General features: G+C 41.9%; 1 protein-coding gene across 1 annotated transcript; it reads right to left on the bottom strand.

Moving 5' to 3' along the window:
- Positions 1-3,023: 3,023 nt before the first annotated feature.
- Positions 3,024-26,382, bottom strand: LOC144512957 (transmembrane protein 47-like). Its single transcript, XM_078243980.1, has 3 exons — positions 25,903-26,382; positions 6,304-6,444; positions 3,024-3,202 (listed from the first exon to the last, which is right to left on the bottom strand). Exons 1-3 carry the CDS (start codon positions 26,129-26,131, stop codon positions 3,024-3,026), a joined length of 549 nt encoding a protein of 182 aa, XP_078100106.1. The 5' UTR covers positions 26,132-26,382.
- Between the last annotated feature and the right edge of the window lie 1,231 nt (positions 26,383-27,613).

Raw genomic sequence — 27,613 nt, 5'->3', positions numbered from 1 at the left:
TATGTGTGAGCGGGATTTATTCAGTTTGGGAAATCCCACGGTCTCTAAAGCTACAGTTCAAATTGTCTCAACCCATCTGCTAGCGATAGGGGCCGAGACTGAGAGAGCTGCATGGAGCTACATAGATAAATATGCACCAAACAAGCCACTTTGAAATGTTGCTGTTCTCACGAATACAAAAGTTGGGTGACCCTCCCCCCTAGACTAAAAACAATTTGATGACCCTCCCCTCAACAAAGAATAAAAAGGCATGACCCTCCCCTATTTTCCTCCGGTGGTCCATTCCATAAATACCAAACGGTCCCTTACAATGCAATTTATTTTTAAGTCCAACTTAAACACAAAGTTGTTACTCTAATTCCCTAACCTCTTGTCTTCTTCACTTTTTTATGTTTAGCTTGTTATAGGTACGCAGTCATTATTGTATTGATACCCGTAACTTGTGGGCTGTAAGTTATTGAACTCTTAGGCACATCAGAGCTCAGTCGTTAATAAACTTCAATGAGCTGATTTTACTGTTGTGGTGACAGGTAAAACTCATCAACAACAGAGGAAATTATTTTGTCTGTGGTAAGCATCTTTGTGTCAGTTTATATAAAATGAATGGACTTCTGTCAGCTGCATGAATCATGTGGCGTCTGCACAGTTCTACATTTGTTAAGGTGGCAAGAGGGCCAGCCTGGATTCTATTTTTGGGTGATGGTTACTTGATAGCTCCATAGTAAATAGGTGACAATGGAGAGCACAGAGAAATATCATCTAAATATTTCTTATTTTACATTCGACTCACTGTGCACCTTTAAAATTACAGAATGGGCTTTGAAGGGAGAATGGAGGTCACAGGGTTAGGAAAGTAATTCAGCACACAGGTGAAGGTGAATTTACACTTCATCGGAGAGAAAACATAAATAGGGTTTTGCACAATGAAAGCAAAACTTAGCTTGCTTCCTGTCTTATCGCCTAGTAAAATCTGCATAGAAGTTACAATATTTACACCCAGAAATGACAGTGGACTCATGGCTACCAAACCATACCAAACAACCTTGTGGACAGGGGAAATGAGATAAATACTTAAAAGCAGTGATTATCGAATGTTCTTTCTGTAAGGTTGTGATGCTTTGGTATAAGATACAGTCTTACATTTTCAATATGTGTCTATATAAATCCCAGCGACCATATAATAACAGATAATACTGACATTTGACACTGGCTGATATTGACATTTGCCTTTCCTTGCTTGTTTCCACCCAAAATCTACACTGGGTGTGGCCGGGTTGGCTTAGTAGTATATACTGAGAGGCTTATGCCTCGACGCAGAGGTCCAGGGTTCGAGTCTGACCTCTGACAATTTCCTGCATGTCTTCCCCCTCTCTCTCTCTCACCTAGCTGCCCTGTCAAATTAAAGGCAGAAAAGCCCCAAAAAATAATCTTAAAAAAAACTACACTGGGTGCAGGGCTGATCCCTGACATTTACTGTAGACAAGGAAACAGCAGTCTGATGTTAATAAAACATGGCCTTATTTTATCAGTGGATACACTGATCTGGGTTAAAAATATTTAGCTACAGTGGTCATGTTTACATGCACACATTAATGCATTGATTCTTCATACTGAGAGTTAGGTGAATGTCTAATTGTGTCCTTTAATTTATTTTGTTATCATCAGTTAGGTACCTTTTTTTTTAGATTATGATTTCTGACTAAAATATTGCTGATGCCACCTATGCATCTCTTTTACCAATACATAATTCAAAAAACAGCTAAAGCTTCCCTTTCACCTCCACCTGAGCTGGCTACTTAAGTTTATGAAATGAGACATAGATGTACATGACCCAAGGGGTGTCTAATAAAGTCATAGTTCTCCATAGGTTTGTTTTTTTTACGTTCCTCAGCTGAGTGCATAATCACATTATTACACTCAGAATGCAGATCCTAACTTACCTAAACTATTCATGCTCATGTAAGGATGCCCACTGAGAGACTGTAACTGTCTGTAGTGTGTATAGCGAACACACCCATCGACAAACAGGATGCAGATAAGTTGGACCAGAGAAGGAAGGATTCTCCAAAAATCACAGTGCGGAAAATTTTGGCTCATTGGGAATCGAAATTTAGCAGACCCTTGAAGGCTGCTAAGCGCAGTCCCGTCTCACACCTCCGATCGTTGCTAATCAATCATGACAGCTGCATGTGCACACCCTGCGGGTTGCCACGGTAACAGACAAACAGGTCGATAACAGAATATTGAGCGGGTGTCTTTATTTTATTCCCCCCTCTTACCTCCGGCCCATGAGGAATCTATCTGTCTTATTAAAAGTTATGAACAGCAACTGTAGCGTCTGATCCTCTTTCATGTCCTTGTGAAAGTTTAAGAGCTCCAGAGGACTCTGAAAAACAAAATGCCATAATGATGCACTGATGGAGTAGGACTCTGGGGGTAGATTGCTGAAGCCCAGCCCGAGGATTTAATGTTTACAGATGAAGATACATGTGTCTTTGCATGTGCATGCGTACGTAAACGTGTGGTAAAAGCCTCCCAGTGTGACATCCTGATTCCAAAGTAAAAGAGTCAATAAGTTGGGTTGTTAGTAGTGACTTGCAGTTTAGTTCACAGGGAAGAAAGAACAGAGGTGCAATCATCACCATAAACCTCCATCCTTTGTTACTACAGGGTTGTCAGTTCTACCCTGTGTCACAAGTCCTAGGATTAAACTGGTAAGACTCCTTCCCACCCACTAACCCCTCCCCAGGACCAACTTGGTGTCGTTAGGGCTGTAAGTTCAAATATGCAGCCTCAGCACTCACATCTGTTATTTGAGGCAAGAAAAGAAATCCCCCGACCACCAGCTTCACCCCTTGAATTTCCCCAGGGTGGAAGCTTGTGGTAGTACAGTTATTGGTTCAACTACGATGTCTACTTTATACTTACAGTTCTTGGGAATTGAGCGGTTACAAAAAAACAACAACCTTGCTTGTCTTCTGACTACCTCTACCAACATGACGGGTTCTCGGCTTGCATTAGAGCTAGTAATACTCCTCGTAGTTTTTGGGGTTGAGGCAGTAGAGGATTCCCCCACCGAAGGAGAAGATGGTTCCTCCCCAGGCCAGGCCGTAGCCCCAGTTGAACTCGTGGTAGATTCTCAGGTTGATGCTCTCGATGAACTTGATGGGATAGAGGACCAAGCTGCAGGCCTGGAGGACAACTGAAGGAGACATGCAGACCATACATTCAAGTATAATTTCTTAAAAGGAGACATATTATGCTAATTTTCAGGTTCATACTTTTGTGGGGTTCTACTAGAACATGATTACATGCTTTAATGTTAAAGGTCCCATGACATGGTGCTCTTTGGATGCTTTTATATAGGCCTTAGTGGTCCCCTAATACTGTATCTGAAGTCTCTTTCCCGAAATTCAGCCTTGGTGCAGAATTACAGCCACTAGAGCCAGTCCCACAATGAGCTTTCCTTAGGATGTGCCATTTCTGTGTCTGTAGCTATTGAGGAGGAGAGAGGGGGGGCAAGATGGAGGGCGGGGGTGTGGCCTTGACCAACTGCCACTTTGCTTGTTTTCAAGCCATGATGTCTCTCTCTCTAATGGGTGGGCCAAATTCTCTGCTCGGGCAAAGCAGAGAAAGGGGAGGTAACCTAGCTCCTTATGAGCTCATAAGGAGCAAGATTCCAGATCGGCCCATCTGAGCTTTCATTTTCTCAAAGGCAGAGCAGGATACCCAGGGCTCGGTTTACACCTATCATCATTTCTAGCCACTGGGGGACCATAGGCAGGCTGGGGGAACTCATATTAATGTTAAAAAACCTCATAAAGTGAAATTTTCATGCCATTGGACCTTTAAATAAAGGTTAGAAAAATGAAATCATTTAAAACATACTGAGTCAGTATCTATATTTAGTATAGCTATTACAACACGATACCAGCCTGGGTGACAGCTTGAAGAGGCGGAAGGGTTATAAATGTTGAAGATTTGTATCTACTGTGTAATTTATTATGTGTGTGTGTGTGTGTGTGTGTGTGTGTGTGTGTGGGGGGGGGGGGGTTGTTAAATATCACATTAATTAGGTTATTGAATCAAAAGTGCATTCCAAGCAAACTTGGAAAACTGAACTACAGTTCACACAACACAATAGTTCCCTCCAGACTTGTCACAAAGCTCAAGGACCTGGGATTAAACATCTCCTGACAGGCAGACCCCAGGTGGTGAGGGTGGGCAGACATACGTCTTTCACCTTCATCCTTAACACCGGAGCACCCCAGGGCTGTGTTTTGAGTCCCTGCTGTACTCTTTATTCACACACGACTGTGTAGCTACTTTTGACAACACCAGCATTAAGTTTGCTGACGACACAGCTGTGGTGGGCCTGATCACAGACAACAATGAAAAAGCCTACCTGAAGGAAGCAGAGGACCTGACCCGTTGGTATCAGGACAACAACCTACTCATGAATGTCGGCAAGACTAAAGAGACGATAGTGGACTTTGGGAAGAAGCAGGGAAGGAACCAGACGTCACCCTGCAGTGACCAATCTTGTAACCAGCGATCAGACTTGGCAGTTTCGTTTTGAGGCGGTGTGAGAGTCCTATACAGTAAACAGCAATATCACTGCCTCTACCCCTGCCACAAGATTTTTTTAAACACTATGAGGGTAAAAAACGAAACACAAGCACTTAACTGCCCGGGAGTTTGTCTAATAGCTGACTGTTTCCTGCAACAAGCTCCAGCATAAAGCACAGTCCCTCCATCTTTTTTCCTTCTTGTGAGATGAAGCTGCCTTCAAGTGCGGTCAGAAATGTCGAGATCTATAAACGATCTGACGGAAAACAATAAGTGTGAAACATAAAGTCTACTTGTGCTACATTGGAGGGTTAAGGAACACAATGTCACACAAATGGGCCCTTTAAATGCCACTCCCACAACCTTGTGGTGAATCGCCCGGTCGCTTTTTCTGGTCTGAATTGGCCCTTAAGGGATGGAGGGTTGAGCAGAGGGGGGGCGGGGGAACGCAGAAAGATAGATGTTCAAAAAGGAGGGGTAGGAGAGATAGATGGCAGTGGAACAAAGGAGAATACATCAATCGTTATTTCTTCAAAGGGAATTCTTCCTCTGGGAACATAAACAAGCTCTTGCACTTTCCTGCATGAAAAAAAGCCAACACGGCTTGCACAATATTCAAAAACACGCAAATATGAACAAATATCAGATGGTGTGAAAACAGCCTTTAAGAGGTAGTTTGTCGTCAAGAAGTGTGTATGTGATCAATATTTCACTGAGTGTTCCCTTATAGTCCATCCGAACACACTTTGCCTTAGTGTAAGATATCGTTTAGAAAGGTTGTTTGTGTCCCATTACGGTGAAAACAACTACATTTTGAGTGTATGTTTATGTTAAGCTCTAAAATGATATATCAGTATTTTGCTTGAAGTATTGATTATTATTAAATCAAAGCAGTGAATTTCGACTTTTTGCAAGTAAAATAGTATATGCACACATTTTGTTCGAGTTCCAATTCATGGTGTTGAAAAAGATGTACAACATAATCTAGTTTTAACAACTTCTTCAACTTTATTTATGGTAGGATCAGCTTCTTAACTTCAGAAAGGTTGAAATGAGAATTTACATTTGGAAAATATACTTCTGGAACCAGTGGCTCTTCCCACTTCGTACCTCATTTTGTATTCAAGTAAACTGCCTGTTTGCTTTGCTGAGATAAAGACAGAAAGGCTTCTAAATCATTACAGCATGCAAAATGACTACGCAATAGCTAATGACTAGTCGTGGTATGTAAGGGGCGTTGTTCAGCTTGAAGCGGAGGGATGACAACCCCCTTAGCTGTGATATAATACAGTAGCTAGCAGCTGGCATCGACTTTTTTTTGATAAATGCTAAAGAATGGCACAGAATAACACATAAAAAACGAATTGATCGAGGCAGCGGTAGAAGAGTAACTCTTTTAGCTAAATAAGAAGAATTCCTCTTTAAAGCTTTATCTCACTTCTGTGGTTTGCACAGTATAATAACACTGTTGTTATACTGCTTTGCAAAATGAAACATTTCATGCCTAAAATAAATACATTTACCAATTATTCAGGGAGGTTAGAATGGGGGGAAATTGTGGAAACTTTGCAGTTGTCCAATTTGAGGTTAGGGATGGAGGGGAAATAAAAGGGACAGGCGTGACACTCCACTGCGTGTGTGTCATTAGGTGTATTTTAGTGCATAATGTATGGCCTTGGGCCCAGGACTGGTGTAATTGTGGAATGGACTACAGTTTATTGTGTGTGTGCTGACCTGCAGCAAAGAGCATAAAGGCGACGGGTGCGTAGAATCGCCGTCTCGTGCCGATGCACACGGCAACTAGAGCGACCAGGAATGACATCAGCACCAGGGCTCCACCTCCTAGCAATAGGGCCAGCGTAGCGACCTGCCAGTCTGGAAAGACGGAGGAGAGAAGGAGGAGAAGAAATGAGGATGGAAGACCAAGGGTTGGAAGAATGGAGGAAGGTGGACAGAGAAAGTGGTAAAGAGAAGAAGAAAGTGACAACAGTGAGTGAGCACAGGGAAGCAACATGTATGCAACATAAAAACTTCAGAGACCATTAATGAATAAATGCCACATAGTGAATGTGTACCAGAGCCAAAAATGAAATGCACAAGACCTTGAGGGTGGCCTGCGTGAGGCAGAACCATAAGAGACATAATATTTTATATGACATTTTATTTTACTGCCCTTTACCACCATCAAGTATGTTGATTAAAGGGAGAAAGAGGTATGAGGTGAAAAAGGTATAAAAAAAGGAGTGAATAATGAAATAGGAAGGAGAAAACAAGGAGAAAAGGAAAAGAAAATGATGGAAAGTGGAAGGAGAGATGGGAGAAATAAGGGTGGTGAAGAGGGAAACAAAAGGGCAGGAAAGACACAATGAAGCAAGGGGCAAATGGGGGGAGAAAAGGAAGGAAAGCATATGAAAAAAGGATGGAAGGTGAAAGAAAACAGAGGAGTGTGGTATGAATCAAAGGATATGAAGGATAGAAGTGAGGCAAGATGACAGGAGGAGAAAGATGAAGGAAGGTTGGATAGACGGAAAGTTTGGACAAAGTTAAAAGTAAAAAAGGAAGGAATGGGATGAAAAAGGTAGGGATTAAAGGCAATGGAAAGATAGATACTGTAAAGAAAAAAGAACCCTGAAAAACAAAGGGAATCAAGGAAGAAAGGCAAACTGAGGAAAAAAAGAGAGCGATGAAGAGAGGTTTGGTGGCAACGAGGCAGATAGCATCTCCAAGAAGCTGATTTTACAAGGACAAAGAAAGGGCAACATGCAAATAAATGCCAAAAAGAGGAGAAGAGGCTGAGGGTGGTGGTGGTGAAGGTAAAGGAAATAAGGGGGATGAAGGGAAAAGGAGGTAAGGAGGGCGTGAAGGGGCTGGGGACAGAGCATCACTGAGTGAAAGTAATGAAGAGCGAGAGAGAGCACTTAGTATACCTGAGCTGACAAAAAGCCTCAGCTAAAAAGCTTTGCTGGCATGCTATCAAAAACCTGTCTGCATTTATGTAAAGGGAGCACTGCTTGATGCACACTGAAATAGCACATACAAAGATACATGCTCTCTCACACACACACACACACACACACACACACTCACATGAAGACACACCCACTTGGTACCATAATCTTGTCAAACTCGAGATTTGTGAGTATTACATATACATACACAATCTGTGCATTCCTCGCTAGCTAGCCTGAAGCTAATTTCAGATGACAAATACATTCACAATGACACACAAAATAATATATTTACTGTAATGGCTGATATGATGCAGAGCATCCCTCCCTGGTGGATGAAAGTAAATATGCTGGTTGTAAGGATTTCAGTGATTGTGAGGCATTAGTAGCCAGTGTCATAGAAAGAGCATGAGGAATTTCTGCATCCAGCAGATGGGTTAGATGCGGACTCACTACTAGCCAGCATCAAGCATACACTCACTGTAATATACTGTAGACCTACATTTTTGTTGTTGGTCAGTGCATAATGTCAACGTTGCAGCATAGTTTTTTGAGACACTACAAATCTATAAATGTTATGTCTGGGTCGGTGGTGCATGATCTTTTAATGAAAAAACAAAAAGGAACTTGAGCCAACAGTGCAGCGCATATAACTCAAGAAGCTATGTGTCACTTGATGGGCATGCCAGTATAATGCAAGCTGGGCAGTCAAGAAAACTCTCCCAGCAATCCGGGCCACCCTGTGTGACATCTTCCGCCAGTCAGAGGACAGAGGCAAAATATATCATTGATGAATAGTCTGTTTTGCATCTCATACTTTTTCGAGAATTTATTCAGAACAACCAAATTCATCTTAGATAAGCTACAGTCCCAATTTGGATCTCATAGCGGATGATCTAGCCCAGGCTGTAATCACTGCCATCTCAGAAAAGCAGAACAAATGGAAAGAAATCTGAAAGCAAGCAGAAGGCCTGTGCGCAAACACAGGAATTGCAACAGAGACTTCACTACGTGATAGAACGTAGGCCCAAACAGCTCGACATCTGGAGGGTTTTTGAGGCCCTGTTAGAAAGAGCACGATTGGACAGAATGGATGACCTAAAAACACTTTCTATCCTGTTATAGACAGGTTGTTAATAGAGTCAAATAATGTACTGAGAGGTGTGCCAGCCCTAAGCTCAAAACACATCTTTCTAGACAACAACACACACAACCCATTGCCCGTCATTATGGAATCAATGAGGAAAACTTGTCTGCAGAGCTCAAAGAAACAGGGACATACTATCACCAGCACTCAAGAGTTCCTTTCTATCATGAGGCCGTACAAAGATGCATTTATTGACTTGTATAAACCGGTATGCATGTCTCTGACACTTCCCGTCACATCAGTAAACTGTAAGAACAGTATTTCTTGTCTGCGCCCTTTTAAAAATTATTTGAGGAAGAGCAGTGGGGGCAACCAGTAACCTGGCACTATTGGCTATAAACACTGAGAGAACAAGGGTCCAGGACAGCGTCAAAATCAGTGATGCCTTCACACTCAACCACACAACATACACATAACAGACATATTGTTTTTTTATGAAGATGTCTAGTGGCACAGTAAGCGCTTTTTCCGTTGGTTTGGTTTAGTTTCACATGGAGAAAAATTCAAGCTAACCAAAATGCTATTACTTCAAATCACGCAATAATGTACACTCCGCTTATTGGTCAGATGTGTCTGGGGCGGGATCAAGAAAGTAAATACACGAAGAAGGTCCTGTGTTCTGGACTTGCATCTCCATGGTCAAACCAGCTAATTTAATTTAAATAATTTTCCAGACATTGTTTCTTGAGCGGCTTTACTACGTCTGCTCTGCTCACCAAGACTCAACTCTGCCGGCGTCTGTCTCCAACGTTAGCGGCAGCTGGTTCGATAACCCCATTTAATTTATTTCTTATTTTAGGAAGGCAAATCATTCGTTGGTACAGTATATAAACTGTTGGTGTGCTATGTTGGTTGACCATCTAAATAAATGTTTGAGTACATTTTGTTTTATTTTTTATTATTGATTCAGAATAAGCAATCTTTCAAATATGTCACCCCCTTGCCTTGAGTCTGTCTACACACTATGGGTGTAACACATGCTCTGATTATCACTGATTGCAAAGCACACCTGACTACAGGAGCCGTTTAGTTCAAACCTTAGTTGGGTCGGATACAGGTTGGATCACATTCTCACCACAAACGAACCGTACCGAAGCCTACCAAAGTTCCATTGTAAACCAGATGCCAGTTGTTTTGGTCCACACCAGAGTGTGTCTCCTCGATGATGAATTCTAAGTAATGACAACAACACTGTTGTTGCATCCACATGATGCAAGCCTTCCATAATCGTGCACCACCCCCACCCCTCCTCCACGCAGTTGCTTGTAACTAAGTAGGACACGGAGGATTAAAAAAACATGATGGACAACACCATTTTCTAAACATATCCATATGGAGAAATACAGAGATAGTTTTGTGGAGCTGATAGTCTTAATTAGCTTTGTATCAACTCATCTGGCAATGGCTTGAATGTAATGGACGTTCATTAATATAAAAAGGTTACGCACTAAAGCTTTAACACCTGCCCAAATGTGTCAGGGTTTTACAGTAGAAATGAAACTGTGGTGACCAGCAAATTGGGATTGGGAAACCCTACATTTCAGAGCACCCTCATTGATAAGAAAATCTCTGGCGCTGCCACTGCATTTAGCATGACATAGTTTTTGTGCTATTATTCTGTAGTTGCCATTTGTGGCCACAGTGGTCGCTGTCTTAGCAAAAGTTACACAGTCTCATTTGAAATAAAAGTGGATGGTCATTAGAGCTAAAAAAGGAACAATAGCTTCCTCTATTTTAGACTCTCACTGTCAAGACAATTTGCTATTGGTCAATGGCAAAATTATAAGTTCACTTGACTTCTCTGCAAAAAAAACTTGTGCAGATCAATTGGAATGGATGGATTTTATTGTGAAATCATCATCAACACACACACACACACACACACACACACACACACAGACACACACAGACACACACACACGCACGCACACGCACAAACAATCACACACACAAACAAACACAAAATACTGTGATCAGATGGGATGCTGTCAAATTGGCCTGGGTCATGTAAGCTGCTGTAAAACCTATTTGCACTGCACTACACAGCTAAACTAGAAAGTGCTATATTCCAAAATATATAAATAAATAAAATAATCTGTACTCCTAAGGACATACAGTAGCTCGTAGAAGATAAACTTCAAACTGAAAGATCTGGATAAAACATCAGTGAACCGCATCTGAAGCAGAAATGTAGCATGTAACATCAGTACAGATGCAAACCCAATGCACAGTAGTTGGCATCGATGGTATACAGCAGGGCTATTACTGTAAAGTGATGTATTTTTTATCTTACAGATATTTAAGTGTAAGTGTGTAAATACGGGAAACGCCTAAATTTACTGCTCTAGTGTGGTAAAAAAGCGTATGAAAGATTGATGGTGGAGGGGAGAGATAAGGAAAAATTAGAGATTTAGAGGCAGAGAGAGAAATGAGACAGAGATAGAGGTGAAAGATTAGATGCAGAGGTGGATAGTGGGAGGCTGAGAGGAAAGGAGGAAATTAAAGATGAGAGGAGAAAGTGAGAAGACGGTATTGAGGGATATAGAGCAGAAAGAAAAGGGGGGATTAAAAAAAAAAGAGTACAATCAGAAGCATCTTGTATTACTACGGAGCTCCCGAGGTCAGTTTAGAAAAAACTATTTGCGCACAGATTACAAATCCATGCCCTCGGTTTTCTAATCTGTGTGCACAGTTTTGCAATCTGTGCACACGAATTTGTGAACGATTTAAACAGCTTCTTTCTTCAGAGAACAAGGAATTAATGATAACTTACGGCACGGATCATTTCAGTAAGTGCCTCCAAGCCTGTGTTAACATGCTCCAGGGCCCACCAGCCTCCCTCCTAACCCCAACTAAGTGCCACCAAGCCTGGGTCTTGATCTCCAGGCTTAACACCCTCCCTCCTAACCCCAACTAAGAGGCTCCAGGCCTGGGTCTTGATCTCCAGGCCTAACACCCTCCCTCCTAACCCCAACTAAGAGGCTCCAGGCCTGGGTCTTGATCTCCAGGCCTAACACCCTCCCTCCTAACCCCAACTAAGAGGCTCCAGGCCTGGGTCTTTACCTCCAGGCCCACCAGCCTCCCTCCTAACCCCAACTAAGTGCCACCAAGCCTGGGTCTTGATCTCCAGGCTTAACACCCTCCCTCCTAACCCCAACTAAGAGGCTCCAGGCCTGGGTCTTGACCTCCAGGCCCACCAGCCTCCCTCCTAACCCCAACTAAGTGCCACCAAGCCTGGGTCTTGATCTCCAGGCCCACCAGCCTCCCTCCTAACCCCAATTAAGTGCCACCAAGCCTGGGTCTTGATCTCCAGGCTTAACACCCTCCCTCCTAACCCCAACTAAGAGGCTCCAGGCCTGGGTCTTGATCTCCAGGCCCTAACACCCTCCCTCCTAACCCCAACTAAGAGGCTCTAGGCCTGGGTCTTGACCTCCAGGCCCACCAGCCTCCCTCCTAACCCCAACTAAGTGCCACCAAGCCTGGGTCTTGATCTCCAGGCTTAACACCCTCCCTCCTAACCCCAACTAAGAGGCTCCAGGCCTGGGTCTTGATCTCCAGGCCTAACACCCTCCCTCCTAACCCCAACTAAGAGGCTCCAGGCCTGGGTCTTTACCTCCAGGCCCACCAGCCTCCCTCCTAACCCCAACTAAGTGCCACCAAGCCTGGCTCTTGATCTCCAGGCTTAACACCCTCCCTCCTAACCCCAACTAAGAGGCTCCAGGCCTGGGTCTTGATCTCCAGGCTTAACACCCTCCCTCCTAACCCCAACTAAGAGGCTCCAGGCCTGGGTCTTTACCTCCAGGCCCACCAGCCTCCCTCCTAACCCCAACTAAGTGCCACCAAGCCTGGGTCTTGATCTCCAGGCTTAACACCCTCCCTCCTAACCCCAACTAAGAGGCTCCAGGCCTGGGTCTTGACCTCCAGGCCCACCAGCCTCCCTCCTAACCCCAACTAAGTGCCTCCAGGCCTGGGTTAAAATAGGCTACCAGGGGCATGAAAAGTTTTTAGACCAGAGAAGGGGAGGGAAGCGGTAAAAGGTAAACCGCATCATTTATAAAACCGAGGGCTTATGATTATGAATCCGTGCGAACAGTTTATAAAACCGAGGGCACGGATTTGTAATCTGTGTGCATGGTTTAATTTTTTTTCTTCTAAACGCCGTATATTACAAATGCAAAGAAACCAAAAGTTTTCCATTTCAATGAAGCTGCTGATTAGATTATTTTGTGGACAAAATGTTCAGGCTCAGGTGGTTTATCACTCATTCATATTTAACTTCCTTCGAAGCACGGAGCTGCTTCACTCTGACCATAGTCTATATCTTCTTCCAGGATTGCTCCGTTGACGACGGAAATTTCGCCAGATTTCACTCATTTAGGCCGGATATCTGTTGCCTTGGGCTTCCTTTGGGTTGGCATTTTAAACTCTGGTTGATTTATGAGGACTATGAGTAACCTTTTCTCAGATCTCTGCAGGGTAAATCCAGACAGCAGAGTTTTCTGTTGCACAACTAAAACAACTTTTGAACATACACGTTCCACCAAAACAAGTTCCTTCCCGAGGCTATTTTGCAGAGGCGCCGTTGCTCTTTATGGCGCTTAGCGATTGTGATTGGTTTGAAAAAATGGCAATAAACCAGAGCACGTTTTTCTCCCATCCTGGAATGCTGTGTGGATTAGCCAGACCCTCCTCCTCCTCCGCGCCGTGGTGGAGAAGGTAGACTACTCTGGCCATCACTCTGAAAGCAGCCACAACCAATCAAATGTCAGCATGAAAGTGAAAGGCATCAAATAACCAATCAGAAGCAACGTAAGCAGCTATGGATCAGTGAAAATCACAAGTCTCACTCTCTCAGACACTCACACATAGAATCCTTTAGAACCTTTTTGACATGTGTCAATGCATGTTGTCAGGACCTTTAAAAACAGGTAAAAACCAAACTGCAGGCCATCTCACCAGCTAAACTAAAGTTTACACGTAACTAAAGCTAATTTAACCCATTTAAGCTGTTTCTTGTAATTGAAAAAAATATTTTAATGCTCCAATGTGTTAGTAATTGAATTTTTTATACCACATAAATAAGGCAGTAGCTAAATCTAATCATTATGGTGAAAAACATTTAGCCTAGCTTGGCAGAGTATCATTAACTGCCGTCTCTGCAGCCTCTCACTCTTGTGAAATGAATATGATTAGATGTGGTCAAAGATGTACCAACCAGCATCTGTCGGTTGGTGTTCGTAAACACAGCGTTCAAAGTTGGCCCCTCCTCTCCGGCTCAACGAGTCAGGGAGAGAGAAAGCAGCGGTGGTCGAGCGAGCTAGAGAGTGAATGAAGAGATGCATCGGCGCTGGCAAGAGCAAAGCCGCAAAAAAATTATTTTCTGATTGTTTCACGGCTGTTACGTTCTAAAGCACAAATAAACTGACACAAACAACCACACACCTCCACACAACCATGCAGGAAGGTGTGATATTGCCGGACTTTGTGTGAATGCAGAGCTTGTCGCATGTGTGTCTCAGTCAAACAGTCACAGCGCAAGAACACAGTGATGTAAACGGGCTGGACACCATGCACGCTGGTTACACACTCACAGGGGGCCCAATAAAAAAAAAAGAGAAAATACAGGCAGAGGTCAAAGTCTCTGTAGATTCATACACCGGCAAAATGTATTTAAGTAAACATTAATCTATTACACTAGCTTGACAGTATCGGCCAAGTGCATCCTATTTTGAATGTAATGTTTTTTATCACTACCACTACAGTCACTCACTACAACTGTTGCAAATACCTCGCCCCCTCTTTCTTTCTCTCAAACACACACACACACACACACACACACACACACACGCACACACACACACACATTTTTCAAATTGCATCATGGCCATATTTAGGCAACCGTAGATCTTGCCTTATGTACCTTATCAATCCTCCCTCTTTCTCTCACTTGCACTAACACACTCGTTGGTGTATGCAACTTGCTAATTAGTTTCCTTGACCAGTTTCTCACACACAAACACACACTGTGTGCTGTTCTGTGAACCTCTCTTTCTTTTTTTCACATACACACACACACACACACACACAAACAGAAATACCTCTTGCTGTAATGTGACTATTTGCCATGTGACAGGATTACTGCACTGTCACATTTTTTTCTTTACTGTAAAGCCACTCTAAGCAGTCACCCTGATTAGCTGCTGTATTACCTTGGGGTCCTTTCAAAAACAGATCCCACCAGTGCTGTAGCTGCAAATGTAAAACCAGAAGTACAGTGTAAACGTACAGTACATTGTTGTCATTTTAACATTTCACCAGCCACAAGAGATAAATAAATGATCCAAATAATAGAGAAATATATGCAGATTGCAGAAACCTTTATGCTTTCAGTGGATAAGACTCTTTACATTCTGTGTCTATGGTTTGCATTAGCCCCCTCGTGTTCCCTGTTGGTCGCATTTCCTGTGATGCTCATCACCCTTCAAGATGCAAATACAGTATCACTGCAATAAGTAATGAACATTATTGATTATTCTATCCATTACTTTTTTGATTATCTAATTAATCGTTTAGTCTACAAAATGTCAAAAATAGCTTTAGTTAGCTTAGTTTCCCAAAGAACAAAGTGATGTCTTCAAATGTCTTATTTTTGTCTGACCCACAGTCCAAAACCCAACCCAACTTCTTCAATTTACAGGTTTACAGTTTCAGGTCTAACATAAACTGTAAACTATAGAAAATAATAACCCTCTATATTTCACACAGTGGATTTAAAACATTTGAAGGTAATTTTCTGCTTATATTTAATGTAAGTACAATTTAACAACCAAAATATGAAAGAAAAACCAGCTTTTTTTAAATGAAGATACCACCAGAAGAATATAATTGTATGGAGGACAATTTTGTTCTTTTTTTATAATACAGTAATAATAATTTAAAATGTGTTTATTTTAAGACTTTAACAGGCTTTTTTTGCTGCTGCTGTGATACTGCTCTGTAAATGTTTTAAGAAAGCTTGATTTGCGTGTGCGTGTGTGTGTGTGTGTGCGTGCGTGCGTGCGTGCGTGCGTGTGTGCGTGCGTGCATGGGAATGGCAAGTGGGACCTACTATTCCCTTGTCTGTCTGTCTGTCTGAATGCCACATCATCTCCCATTCCTCGTTCAGCCGCTACAAATAGAACAGCGTCTCTGAGGGCTCAGCTCACTGAAAGGAGAGATGGAGCCAGAAGAAAAAAAGAGGAGGGAAAAGGAAGGTCTGGGTAAGAGAGGAAAAGAGGGAGAGAAGAGACTTGACCCTGGAGAAAATGGAAAGGGGGCACGAAGATGGAGAGGGCTAAGGAGAAGGAGGATGGTGAAATTGCAAAGGGAAAATAATTAACATTGTAAATGTAACAATGAAGCCCACTGGAAGGAGAGAGGGACAGGAAGGAGGGAAGAGAGGACAAAAGGGAATGAGTTACAAACAAAAAGGAGATGAAAAAGGCTAGGGAAGTAAAAGCAACGGATGGATCAATAGACTGATAGAGAAAGATCAGAAGGGCAGAAAGTGAGGCGGCATTACTGTAATGGAGGTTTTTAGGTCTTCAAGACTGGTGAAGGTGGGTCAAAAATGACACCACTTTCCACTAAATGCGTTTAAAATCACACCTGGCTACCAATTTGAGTACATGGGATTTATTCCTAAATGTGCAAATATTTCACATGCAAAATTGGCTAATAAGCTGAAAATGCTCACCAATTTTCATAATTCTAAACAATATACAAACAGTGTAAGAAAAGAGAAAACATAGTATGGTTTACTTGCTTTTAGTGATGGTTTCTCATGCTGTAACCAAATCCAACAGCGAGCCTGGGAAATCTTTGGTCAAGGTCAGGTGAATGAAAGACCTATAGCACTTCTTTTGTTCTCAGTAATGTATTGTGCTTCTGTTTCATTTGAAGCTGTTGGTGTTGCATTTAAAAAAATCTGAAACAGATACTTTGTTTACCAGATTGAGCATGAAAAGATGAATGAGAAAGAAAGGGTGAGGGGAGGGGGAGCAGATGAGAAAAGGAGGTCAATGAACAGGAGGGACGAATGAATAGGTGGAGGTAGGTGAGCCAGACAGGAAGAGGTAACGGAGTCAGAGAAGGAGTGACCGAATAAAGACAGGAAAAGAATAGGTTGGCTGCCAGGTTTAACTTCTAGTGTTAAAACACCTTTCAACAGAGTACCGTGTGTGTGTGTGTGTGTGTGTGTGTGTGTGTGTGTGTGTGTGTGTGTGTGTGTGTGTGTGTGTGTGTGTGTGTGTGTGTGTGTGTGTGTCTATAAGATGTTTCATCTGAAGCAGTGTCCCATTTGCCAAATATGAGGGACTTCAACTCCAAGAGTTTTGTGTGGAGTTGACGTGCTCTCATATGCTGGTTGCTGGCCGACTATTGAAGCTTCTGTACTGTCATCAATATAAAAAATCCGATGGAATAACTTGCTTCATCTATTTGTTAAAGTGAAGGCCTTTTGTCATTGTGGTACATAAATGTTTTATGGCTTTATTCAGACATGAAAGGACATTTAGATCAACAATGAATGCGTGATATGTGGTACCTGGTGGCACTGCTGGTGCACAGCGGTGAGTTGGGAAGTAATGATATGAAGGAAGAAAAGTGAATTTGGATCTCTCACACATCATCTGTCTGCATCATTAATGGATTGTAAAACTTATTTTGCTGTTTAAACCTTAATTAATGACTAACATGAGTGTGAGGGACAACAACCGCCTCTTCTCAGAGTTTCATCATTTATTAGACAATTCCGCTTCTTTTCTTACGTCTAACAGCATTGAGCTTCGGGCAGCGGGGAGCTTCAGAGTAGGTGGATAATATTGATTAAAGCAGCTTAAGGTTGAGTCATTTAATTCTTTTTTAGACTTAGACTTAGACTTAGACTTCTCTTTATTGATCCTTATGGGATGACTCCCGCAAGGAAATTTGATTTCTAGCAGCAGATTTTTGTTTCTTGCTTGATAGTCAACATTTCATACATGCAGCTGACATGAATGAAATAATATAGGGAGGGAGTGCTGGTCTCAATGTATTTATGTATTATTATATTTATTATTATTATAGACTGATCTTACATGAGAAAAATCTCCCCAATGACCTAAAATGAAGGCGCCATCATGGCCTAGGGTTTGTGCCATGTTCATGTCATATTGGAGTTATCCATCTCGTAAAATAGCATACATCCAAATTGAAATTATGACTGGGTAACTCCGATTTTTGTGAAGGCTCCAAAATATCAGGGCAATATCCTAGCAATTAATAATACAGAAAAGTCTGAAAACCAGCCACACATAGATGCCTCACATCAGCCAATGTAAGTAGATTTAATTTAAACCTCACATGACCAATGCTCGCAAGTTCATCCATCCCACACGATGTGAACGTGGGATTCATGTCCACATGGAGACCTTTGTTGCATGTCTTTCCCCTTCTCTTGCTTCTCTGTCATCTCTTTACAGTCAAATGTCGAATAAAAGACATACAATACCCCATGTTACTATGTCTGACCTAGTAAAACTGCTGTTGTGATTTTTACAGTGACTGTTAAACTGCCATTACGTGTACATGTCTGAAAGGGGCTTCAGATACTCATAACACTACACACTATTATTGTACCTGTATCAGTTAACAAGGAAACTCAAATTGCAATTGCAACAGCTGGTCTTTACACAATAGTTCTGTTCTATCCTATTCCGCAAAGTGAGATCCTTCCTTTATGCCTTTGTTTTCCCATCTCAGTCCAATTAATTAAAAGCTTTGCTGTGCATGTTGTGATCTAAATATGTCTTACTCTGATTAAAGTTTTACAATCTGTCTCTGCATATAACCACATTTTGCTTGTTGTTTGCATGGTTGTTGGGAATGAGGCATTTGTGTGGAGCTGGTGGGTGTTCCTTTGTCAATTTAACCCATAGATACATACTTTGGATCTTTAGAGGCCTGGGACCATAGTACACCTTGTCAAATCCATTATTACTCAATTAAGCCCTTAAGTCTCAAGTTTGAATGATTTCCTGGTAATTTGTGTATTTGTGTTTTTACTCTAAATCTTTATAGCATATTTAAAGAGACTGTATTTTTGTCATGGTATACAGGCAGAAGGTAATAGGTTTTTGGAAATAAAATGGCGGAGGATAAAAACTTATATAAAATATAAGGTATATATATATATTAGTGCTGTCAAACGATTAAAATATTTAATCACGATTAATCGCATTAATGTCATAGTTAACTTGCATATATATATATATATATATATATATATATATATATATGTTATATTACAAAAATAAGGATATTGATCAATTTGAAAATGACACTTTTTGGCACATATGGTAGTATCTCAGAGGTACAGAAAAATGAACGCATGTGTCTTTGCGAAATTGCTTGGTTATGTTGTGGCATAGTGGGCTAGTTCAAGAGCTACTGCAGCTGGCCAGCTAACCGGTAATTGCTAGCCAGCTGAGCTAATGCCAGTTAGAATGGCCCCAGGAGATTTTCTCCAGTTTCTCTTTACTGTCCTGTTTATCCACCCTGCCATGTTTCCCTTGTTAACCTGCAATCTATGGTGGCTGAAGGTCAAAACACGAAAGCATTTCAGAAAACACGATAGCATTTGACTAAACAAAAAAACATTTTAGAAAACAAAATGCTTGGTTACGTTGTAACCTTGGTTCTCTGAGTGAAGAGACTCTTTCCACCGTTACATATTCCATATGTATGGGGATGATCCCACTGAGGTCAGGTACGTGGATACTTCTTTAAGACACACCGGCTTGACCGGCCACGCCCTATGCTATTTCCTATAAAGCACCTGTGCTGGCGTGGAATCACTGATAGTTTGATCAGAACAGAATAGTGCTGCCCAAGCCCAGATAGTGTAAAAACAAGATATAATGAACTGTTCTAAAAGAACACTATGAACAATCAACCAGGTCAAGGCCCTGCAAGTCGCAAAGGCCAAGCCTGAAAGGCAGAGGGGTTGCTGGGAGTAGGCTGCAAGATGCAAGACCAACCCCAGGAACACATAGAGCCTTTTCTCTCAGCACACACTCACAAAGGAGGGGCTGGCTGCCACATTCAGCAAATGAAGGTGGACCGAGATGACCACTTGGCCGCTGTACATATAGCAGCGTGGGAGGCTTGCCACCATAAGTCCACAAGGTAGCAACGCCAATGGTAGAGTGCCCCAGTACCCATGACGGGACAGTCACACCCGAAAATATATTCACCTGTTCAATAGCGTCAACAACCCAGTGGGACAGACATGGCTTTGACAAAGGTCCGCCCAGATGACCTGAAGCAGAATTAACCGCTGGACAATCTTCCTGAGGGCCCAAGTGCGCTTGATGTATTCCGCCAGGGCCCTGACCGGGTAAAACATGGACTGGGGCCACTGGGGAGAGTGAGTGGAACCCTGATGAAACCTCTCTCAGGAATGCTGGATCGGGGTAAAGGATAAACTGGCCCCATCCTGTCATGGAGCTTGCCTACTCGTCAGGCTGAGGTATACCAGAGTAACCCAGTGTGAAGGGAGATCCACTTCAGATCAGGAAGGATGCCGACGTGCTCCAAGGACCATGGTCAAACCCAAAGAGTGACTAAAGGACTGGACTTATGACCGGAGAGTGAAAGAAGGAGTGGCAGAAGGAGGAGAGGCGTAAAGCAGACCCTGAGGCCATAGATGGCAGCATAAAAAACAAAACGACATTTGGTAAGACCCAAACCGGAAAAGGTAGGTACGTATTGGACGTAATGATTCCTTGTTGCTGATTGGATGCACTGGCTGTCAGTCTGTGACAAACAGTAGTTCTTCTTTTGGATTTAAGGCAGACTGGGTGCCTTGCAGCACATTGCTGCCTCACAGATAGGGATGATAAAATCAAGTAAAACGTTAAATTGCTGTGCAGCAGTTCAAAAGCTGGAAAGGGGGAAAGGCTCGGCTGAAAAGACATGCACTGCATGCATCATTTGAAAATGTTGCACCCTTAGTATTAGTTTTAATACAGTAATAAATGCCCAGCAGAGGGTCGTTAGGCCACGGACTCGGGAGTCACCATACGCACCTTCTAGTTTGGTTTGTGTGCAACATAGTAACATGCAAACGGGCTGGGTGAAGGTGAATATACTGTAGATCCGCTGGTGTGGTGATTAAATACTAATAATAATGTATTTCAGCTCGTACATGTTTTTTTTTTGTTTTTGTTTTTTTAACCTTTATTTATTCAGGGAAGGTTCACTGAGATGAGAGGCAGCCTCTCTTTTGCAGGAACGCCCTGATCACTTTCACTCATTCATTCAGTTGCACACATTCATACCTGGAAGCTGCCCAGTACAACCACAGTCTGCTCTGCTGGCCACTAAGCAGCTCCACTGGAGCGGTTTGGGTCAAGGGCCTTACTCAAGGGCATAGAGTTATTACATTTTGTCGGAGCGTGTCTCTTTTCACCGGCGCAGCATTTCTAGCCTTTACAGCACTGTAGTAGCAGAGGAAACTCACAGACCAATAGCATGCGTTGTAAATCATCTCACTTGATGCTACTCTGTACCCAGTAGAGTGGGGGTAGAGGAAATACGGAGAGAGACCGGAGAGACCCGTAACGTTGTTCTGAAACACATGGCGGTGGCAGAGACATCAGTACGACCTAAGTCATCCAAGGTGTGGGAGCATTTCACACTAAATAAATCAAAAACGTGTTAATTGCAAGATAAGCAAAAGCGACATGGCATGGCACAGGCGCACCACGGTGATGATTCAGCACCTACAACGTAAACATGTTGGAGTCCTTGATGAGGAGGAAGGAAGTTCAACAGCAGGGTAAAGTCACTACAGAATCCTACTTTTGTTCCGTTTTGAAGTGAGGAACGTAACGTCCCTCCAGTAGCTCTTCTGGTGCTGGTGTGGTATTTACTCGTTATCCAGCTTGACAAGCATGACAAGCTAGCGTTAGCTCGTTAATAACAGTAGTAAAGCAGGGGTGGTATAATTTGCAAGACTAAAGACACATTTCTATTCACTTGCCTTTTTTGGCCCATTCATTTTTCAATCTATTGTCATGTATATATTCTGTGCTTTGTCCCATATCAGTTATTGTTGACAAATATATTTGTGTGTGTTGTACTTTTTAATTTCATTTTAAAGTTCTTTTATAGCACTTGGTCATCTTAAGCTGTGTGTAAATGTGGTGTACAAATGAACTTAACTTACACATGATGGTAATAATTTAATGAAAAAGCTTCAAGTGAACGTGTGTGTGTGTGTGTGTGTGTGTGTGTGTGTGTGTGTGTGTGTGTGTGTGTGTGTGTGTGTGTGTTGTCTGTATGTATGTTGTCTTTGGGTTACTTACCTTTACACAACTATTAACTAAAACAACAAGTATGTATGTAAATATGTATTGAGTTGATGTAAATTAATGCTTTTTTGTTTTTTTATCCGATTCATCGATTAATCGAAAAAATTATTAACAGATTTTACAGATTAATCGATTATTAAAATAATCGTTAGTTGCAGCCCTAAAGGCTAACACACATAGCCGACACATACTTGTCGCACCAAGACATCTAATTAGGGAGTCCTGGTCTGGAGTCTGGATGTGTATGTACTGTAGGGTTGCACGATATTGACATGGAATGTGATATTGTGATATTCATTATGAATATTGCGATATCGATATTAATTTAGATATTTCTTTAACAAATGTAAAATTACAAAAGTTATGGTAAAACGCATCAAAATAGATTCATAACAAATAAAACAAGTTTTCTTACAACAAGGTTTATTTCAACTGACCGTCATATTGGACTGGTAAAACATGAATAAATAAATAACAAACAGGACATGTTTTACTGGTTGTACAGTATAAAAACAATAAATAAATAGCAAGTCTACAGAACAGGACATATTAGAAAAAAATAAAACTATATTGCATACTTATCACGACACTTTCGATATAATATTGCACAACGTGATATTGCGATAACGATATCCAGTCGATATATCATGCACCCCTAATGTACTGTGGGAGAATTTCCAGCTTACAAACTCATATGCTGTGTGAGCATGTTGCACGTTGAGACAGTGGTACCCCAGATCTCATTCAGGTCAGTGTCCAACATGACAGCAGTAGGTCATAACCTATCTCAGGCAGAGGAGTAGTTCAATGTCTTCATAGATGACAAAAGCTGTACAGCTGTATGATTAGACAGGGCTGCCTCAAGCGCTCCCATTCGACCAAGGTCAGTGGAGGAAGTTACATACACGTACTTACCCATGCACTCATTTGCTCACATTTATACAAACACAAACACCTAACATACATACACACAGAAAATGCATTAGTGACACACATATTGAAATACTGGATAAGATGCTCTTTGACCCAGTGTCACAGATGAATGTGCTGCATGTAATGGGGTACCTCCAACATGACTTGTAACGTAGGTAGGAACAGTTGTTGTAAATGATCCAATAGCATCTTCACACACGCATAGATGAGTGAAGAAGGACCTTATTTGGTAATATCTAAATCTTGTATGTCCAGTATGAGTTTAAATATTCCTTAAGGAAGACGGGAACTTAAGATGTTGGGATGGTCCTACACAACACAACATTGTGGTTAAACTGTACTGCTGTATCTCCTCGATTGAGATTTCATTAAAAGCTTCTGTGTAAGTTATCAAAGTTTTCTGAACTTTCTTCACGTACCCAGAGTCCTGCTCCTAATTTTTTCCATAACATGTATAGTATGTGTGCGGGAAGGAAAGAAATAAAGAGAGGAACTTCTTAAAGTAGTGGTCACAGAGGGTCAGTGAGCGGTGTGTGTATGTGTGTGTGAACATGTCCTAAGAGAGGAAGTGCAGAGATGCACCAACAGAGAAATCAGAGTGACATGAAATATTCAGCTGGGCTTCAGAGGAGAATGTCCAGAAATAGGTCAGCTCAACATGGAAGCCTCTTATTGGCGCACACACACACACACACACACACACCAATTTACACACTGACATACAGACACCCAGACTCCCCTTTTGTCACACAGACAGACACACACACACACACACACACACACACACACACACACACACACACACAGTAATTCACTTGCATACAAATACACACTGCACAGTTGCCACACATACATACACACACGCACGCACACACACACACACACACACACACACACACACACACACACACACACACACACGCACACACACAGAGTAATTCACTTGCATACAAATACACACTGCGCAGTTGCCACAAATACTGTACATACACACACGCGCAAGCACGCACGCACGCACACACACACACACACAATCATGATCCCATCCCACACACAGAGAGAGCAGCAGAGACTTATGGATTGGTCACATATCAGCTGTGCAGGTAGGCTACATAGAAAGAGCGAGGGAGTGTGTGTGTGAGATAGACAGATAGATAGATAGATAGATAGATAGATAGATAGATAGATAGACCGATAGATAGATAGATAGATAGATAGATAGATAGATAGATAGATAGATAGATAGATAGATAGATAGATAGATAGATAGATAGATAGATAGATAGATAGATAGATAGATAGATAGATGTCTGACAGTTTAAAGACCTTTAAAATGATTCCTCTTAAATTGTAAAAGTACAAAGTGTAATTAGCACCAGCCAGCTCCCATTCTCACAGTGGTAAAAAGCCACTTTCACCTCAATTAAAGTAACGCTCGTGAACTAGTTTCCCTGGGAACCTATCCAACATTCAAAATCATCCTCTCATCTCCGGCCCAAAACAGCAAGATATCTCCTGTGTGTGACAACAAGGCCGTTTTCTAAAAAATAAGAGGCAGACAGGATGAGCTCTATATCGAGCCAGTGCCTTTATTTCCCTCTAATCCTCCTCCTGTTTTGACAAATTCATTAATAAGGCGCAGGTAAGTGGCAGCACCCAGGAGAGTTGATGTACTTTGTCATGGAGGTGGTGGCAGATTTGCTGCTTTAATAATCTAGACGGTGATCATTGTGAAGTAACAAAAACAGGCTGAATATGCATGTTATAACTCTTGAGCAGCATTCATTTTACTTTTATTTCCCTGAAATATAGCCCAGCAGCCTATACAGGTGCTTGCATTGTTAAGTCTTACCAAAAGGAAAAAAATCATTATCATCCGTTATCAGACATTATAACAGATATGCCTTCTCACCATTACATTATAACATAAAACAACTTAAAATTGCATTTACGGCCTGCAATTAATTTTTTCATAATTTTTATATTAAATATAATCTGCCAAATATTCTCTAGTTAAAGCTGAAATTAAAATGACTTGTTTTGTTTTATCAACAGTCCAAAAACTCAAAGATATTCAAGTTACTGTATTTTAGTAGATGAAGAAACCAAGAAGCATTTTGGGCATTGTTGATTAAAAAATATGTCTTTAAATTAAATTCAGCTCTAATGCATTCATAAATAAACTGTTTGCATCCCACTGGTGTTCATCTAATGCTCATCCACATCTCCTCGGAGACCTCCCTAAAAGAACTGTTGCCAGCCACTTGTGTGCCCATTAACACCAGGGTCCAGTATTTACCACTTTTTTTGGAAAATGCTGCTTTTTGAGTAGAAAAAGAGGAGCGGTGAGAAGGAATGTGAGGGGATTTCTATGGCAATAGAAGCCTGCAGGTACACTATAACAAACAGCAAACTTTTTTTAATTTTTTTTATTTATGATCCATTTTTCCTTTACAGTTTTCAAAGCAGAAAACACTTATTTGAGTGTATTTCTATTTAAAGTGCACTCCAGCCCGGCAAATTCCTTCATTTCACCTCCACAATAATTAATGTGGATATCACAGGTTGACAAGGACTGTCAGTATGAGGCTTTGTTCGTTGTTAGAGGCAGTGGGGAGTCACTACCTGCCTAGGCTTGTGGAGTCAATAGATTACCTTTGGGGATTTCCTCTATGAATTCCCTTCTAGAGGTGAGGAAGCATCCCTCCATCATCCTCATCATCATCATCATGTCATTCAGAACAACTCTTTGTTCTCTACTACATTAAAAAGCTCATGTCAACGCATAATAGAAGACACGTGGTAACTAGCCTACCTTCTATTCTGTCCGGTGCGCGCGGGACAGGATAGATGGAGCGGTTGTTATGATTTTATAATCCCATACATTGTGAGTTCCCTTCCTTCTCATTACCTGAACCCAGCGTGCTGCTGCATTGCCAGTCTTCGGTGCTCGCCGGCTTCCAGCATGACTCCCACAGGGACAGGTAGTACTGGTCGTCGGCAGTCACCCACGCCGGGCTCATCACGGCTCCCACATCCAGGCAGAGCGCCAAGAAGACGCACACCAGCCCGACCAGCTTCAGCGGCGTCAGCGGAGAGCTGCGCGCCGACTCCTCCGTCTCGGTGACAGCAGACGACATGGCGCGGCTGGAGAGTCGAAGAGGGGGGGGACCGGTTAAAAACCCGGGGAGGATGCCGATGTGTGTGTGGATGTACTCCTTCCAAAGGTGTGTGGATGTATATGCGAAAGTCGATCGGGGAAGTCTAGTTTTGCTGCTGCTGCTGCTGCTGCTGGTGGTGGTGCCGCCGCAGCCGCCTGCGTTGCGCGCTGGACGGACGCTGCGCCTATGCCACCGCTGCCGCCGCGTACCGGAGACAGCGCTGACGTCAAGGCTCCGAGGGATCAGCAGGTGCTACAGGGTCCTAGAGAGAAAGAAAGGGGGGAAAGAAAGTAACGCCGCTTAATCATGGCCGAATCCAGGATGTGAGGAATACAGAGGTCCACCAGCCACCAATCAAACTTTATACAATTGTGTGGGTATTTAACAAAACTTGACCTATTCATGGCTGTTCAGTTATCTATGTTTCTGTAAATCTCATCTCCCTACTCCCCTCTACACTGTACAGTTAGAGAGTATGTAATTCTAGTGAAAGAAATCACTTTTACAAAACTTCTTTTTTGTTGTTGTAGGCCTTAAACAGTCACATTTACTCAAAAGATATATCAGAAGCAGACTTGTGGGTTTGTCAGGCTACTACGAGCAACACCATTCACCGTTTGATCCATGGTTATTATAAAATAACCACTATAGCTCCTTTAAGTCATTATTTAAATACAGTACAAATGTCATTAGCTTCAAAAGGTCAGTATTTAGCCTATAATTTTTTAGTTTTCCATTTAAATTGAATAGGCTATCTTTGAGTTCTGGACTGTTTTGTCAGACAAAACAATACATTTGAGGATCTTGGGACCTGGGAAATTATCATGAGCATTTTCCACTGTTCTCTGATATATACCAAATGAATTATTGATTTGTTTGAAAAAACAATTGTCAGATGAATTAATAATAAAAAATAACTGTAGTAAAGCTGTCTTCACATAGTCAAACCCCCCAAATTTCCAGATATATTACTGAGATCATGACCTCAGTGAGTCGGAGCACCTCCTTGTTGTTGAAACACATACTGTAAGGTCGATACAGCATTATCAAGCTCATAAGCTACCGGTCATACCAGACAGCAAATTGCGCAAGGGGTATGTTATATTCCTTATAAATTCAACGTTTTTATTTGTTAAATGAAGTATGTGTTCTTTCTTCATTCAAAAGGTACCTGCTTTAAATTCCACTTGCTTTATTTAAATGTGAGTGTCATGTTGAAACAGAGCAAAATGAGAAGGATGACTCCATCATTTAAAGAAAAATCCAATTTGATTTAGGAAATTTGATCATTGGAAATAATATAAATTATCTCACCCCATTAGCCCTTTATTCGTGACTTCAGAAAAATCGGAGGTTGGTTTCATTAGCAGATTAAATATTAAGGACTTGCAGTAGAGGGAGAAGCAAAGAGCAAAAAAGAAGCGGAAAGCAGACAGCTATGGAGCTATGGAGGAATATTAT

Source organism: Sander vitreus, chromosome 24, assembly GCF_031162955.1.
Source record: "Sander vitreus isolate 19-12246 chromosome 24, sanVit1, whole genome shotgun sequence".
Classification (NCBI taxonomy): Eukaryota; Metazoa; Chordata; class Actinopteri; order Perciformes; family Percidae; genus Sander; species Sander vitreus.
The sequence above is the reverse complement of the archived record's forward strand: the minus strand, read 5'-3'. Positions and strand labels throughout refer to the sequence as shown.

What these genes read in the sequence shown, in the direction of transcription:
- LOC144512957 (XM_078243980.1), bottom strand. Translation starts at nt 26,131, where the DNA reads ATGTCGTCTGCTGTCACCGAGACGGAGGAGTCGGCGCGCAGCTCTCCG. An exon ending in CAGCAGCACGCTGGGTTCAG is followed by an intron (nt 6,445 to 25,902) that starts GTAATGAGAAGG and finishes CCGTCTTTCCAG; the next exon opens with ACTGGCAGGTCGCTACGCTG. An exon ending in CTTTATGCTCTTTGCTGCAG is followed by an intron (nt 3,203 to 6,303) that starts GTCAGCACACAC and finishes TGTCTCCTTCAG; the next exon opens with TTGTCCTCCAGGCCTGCAGC.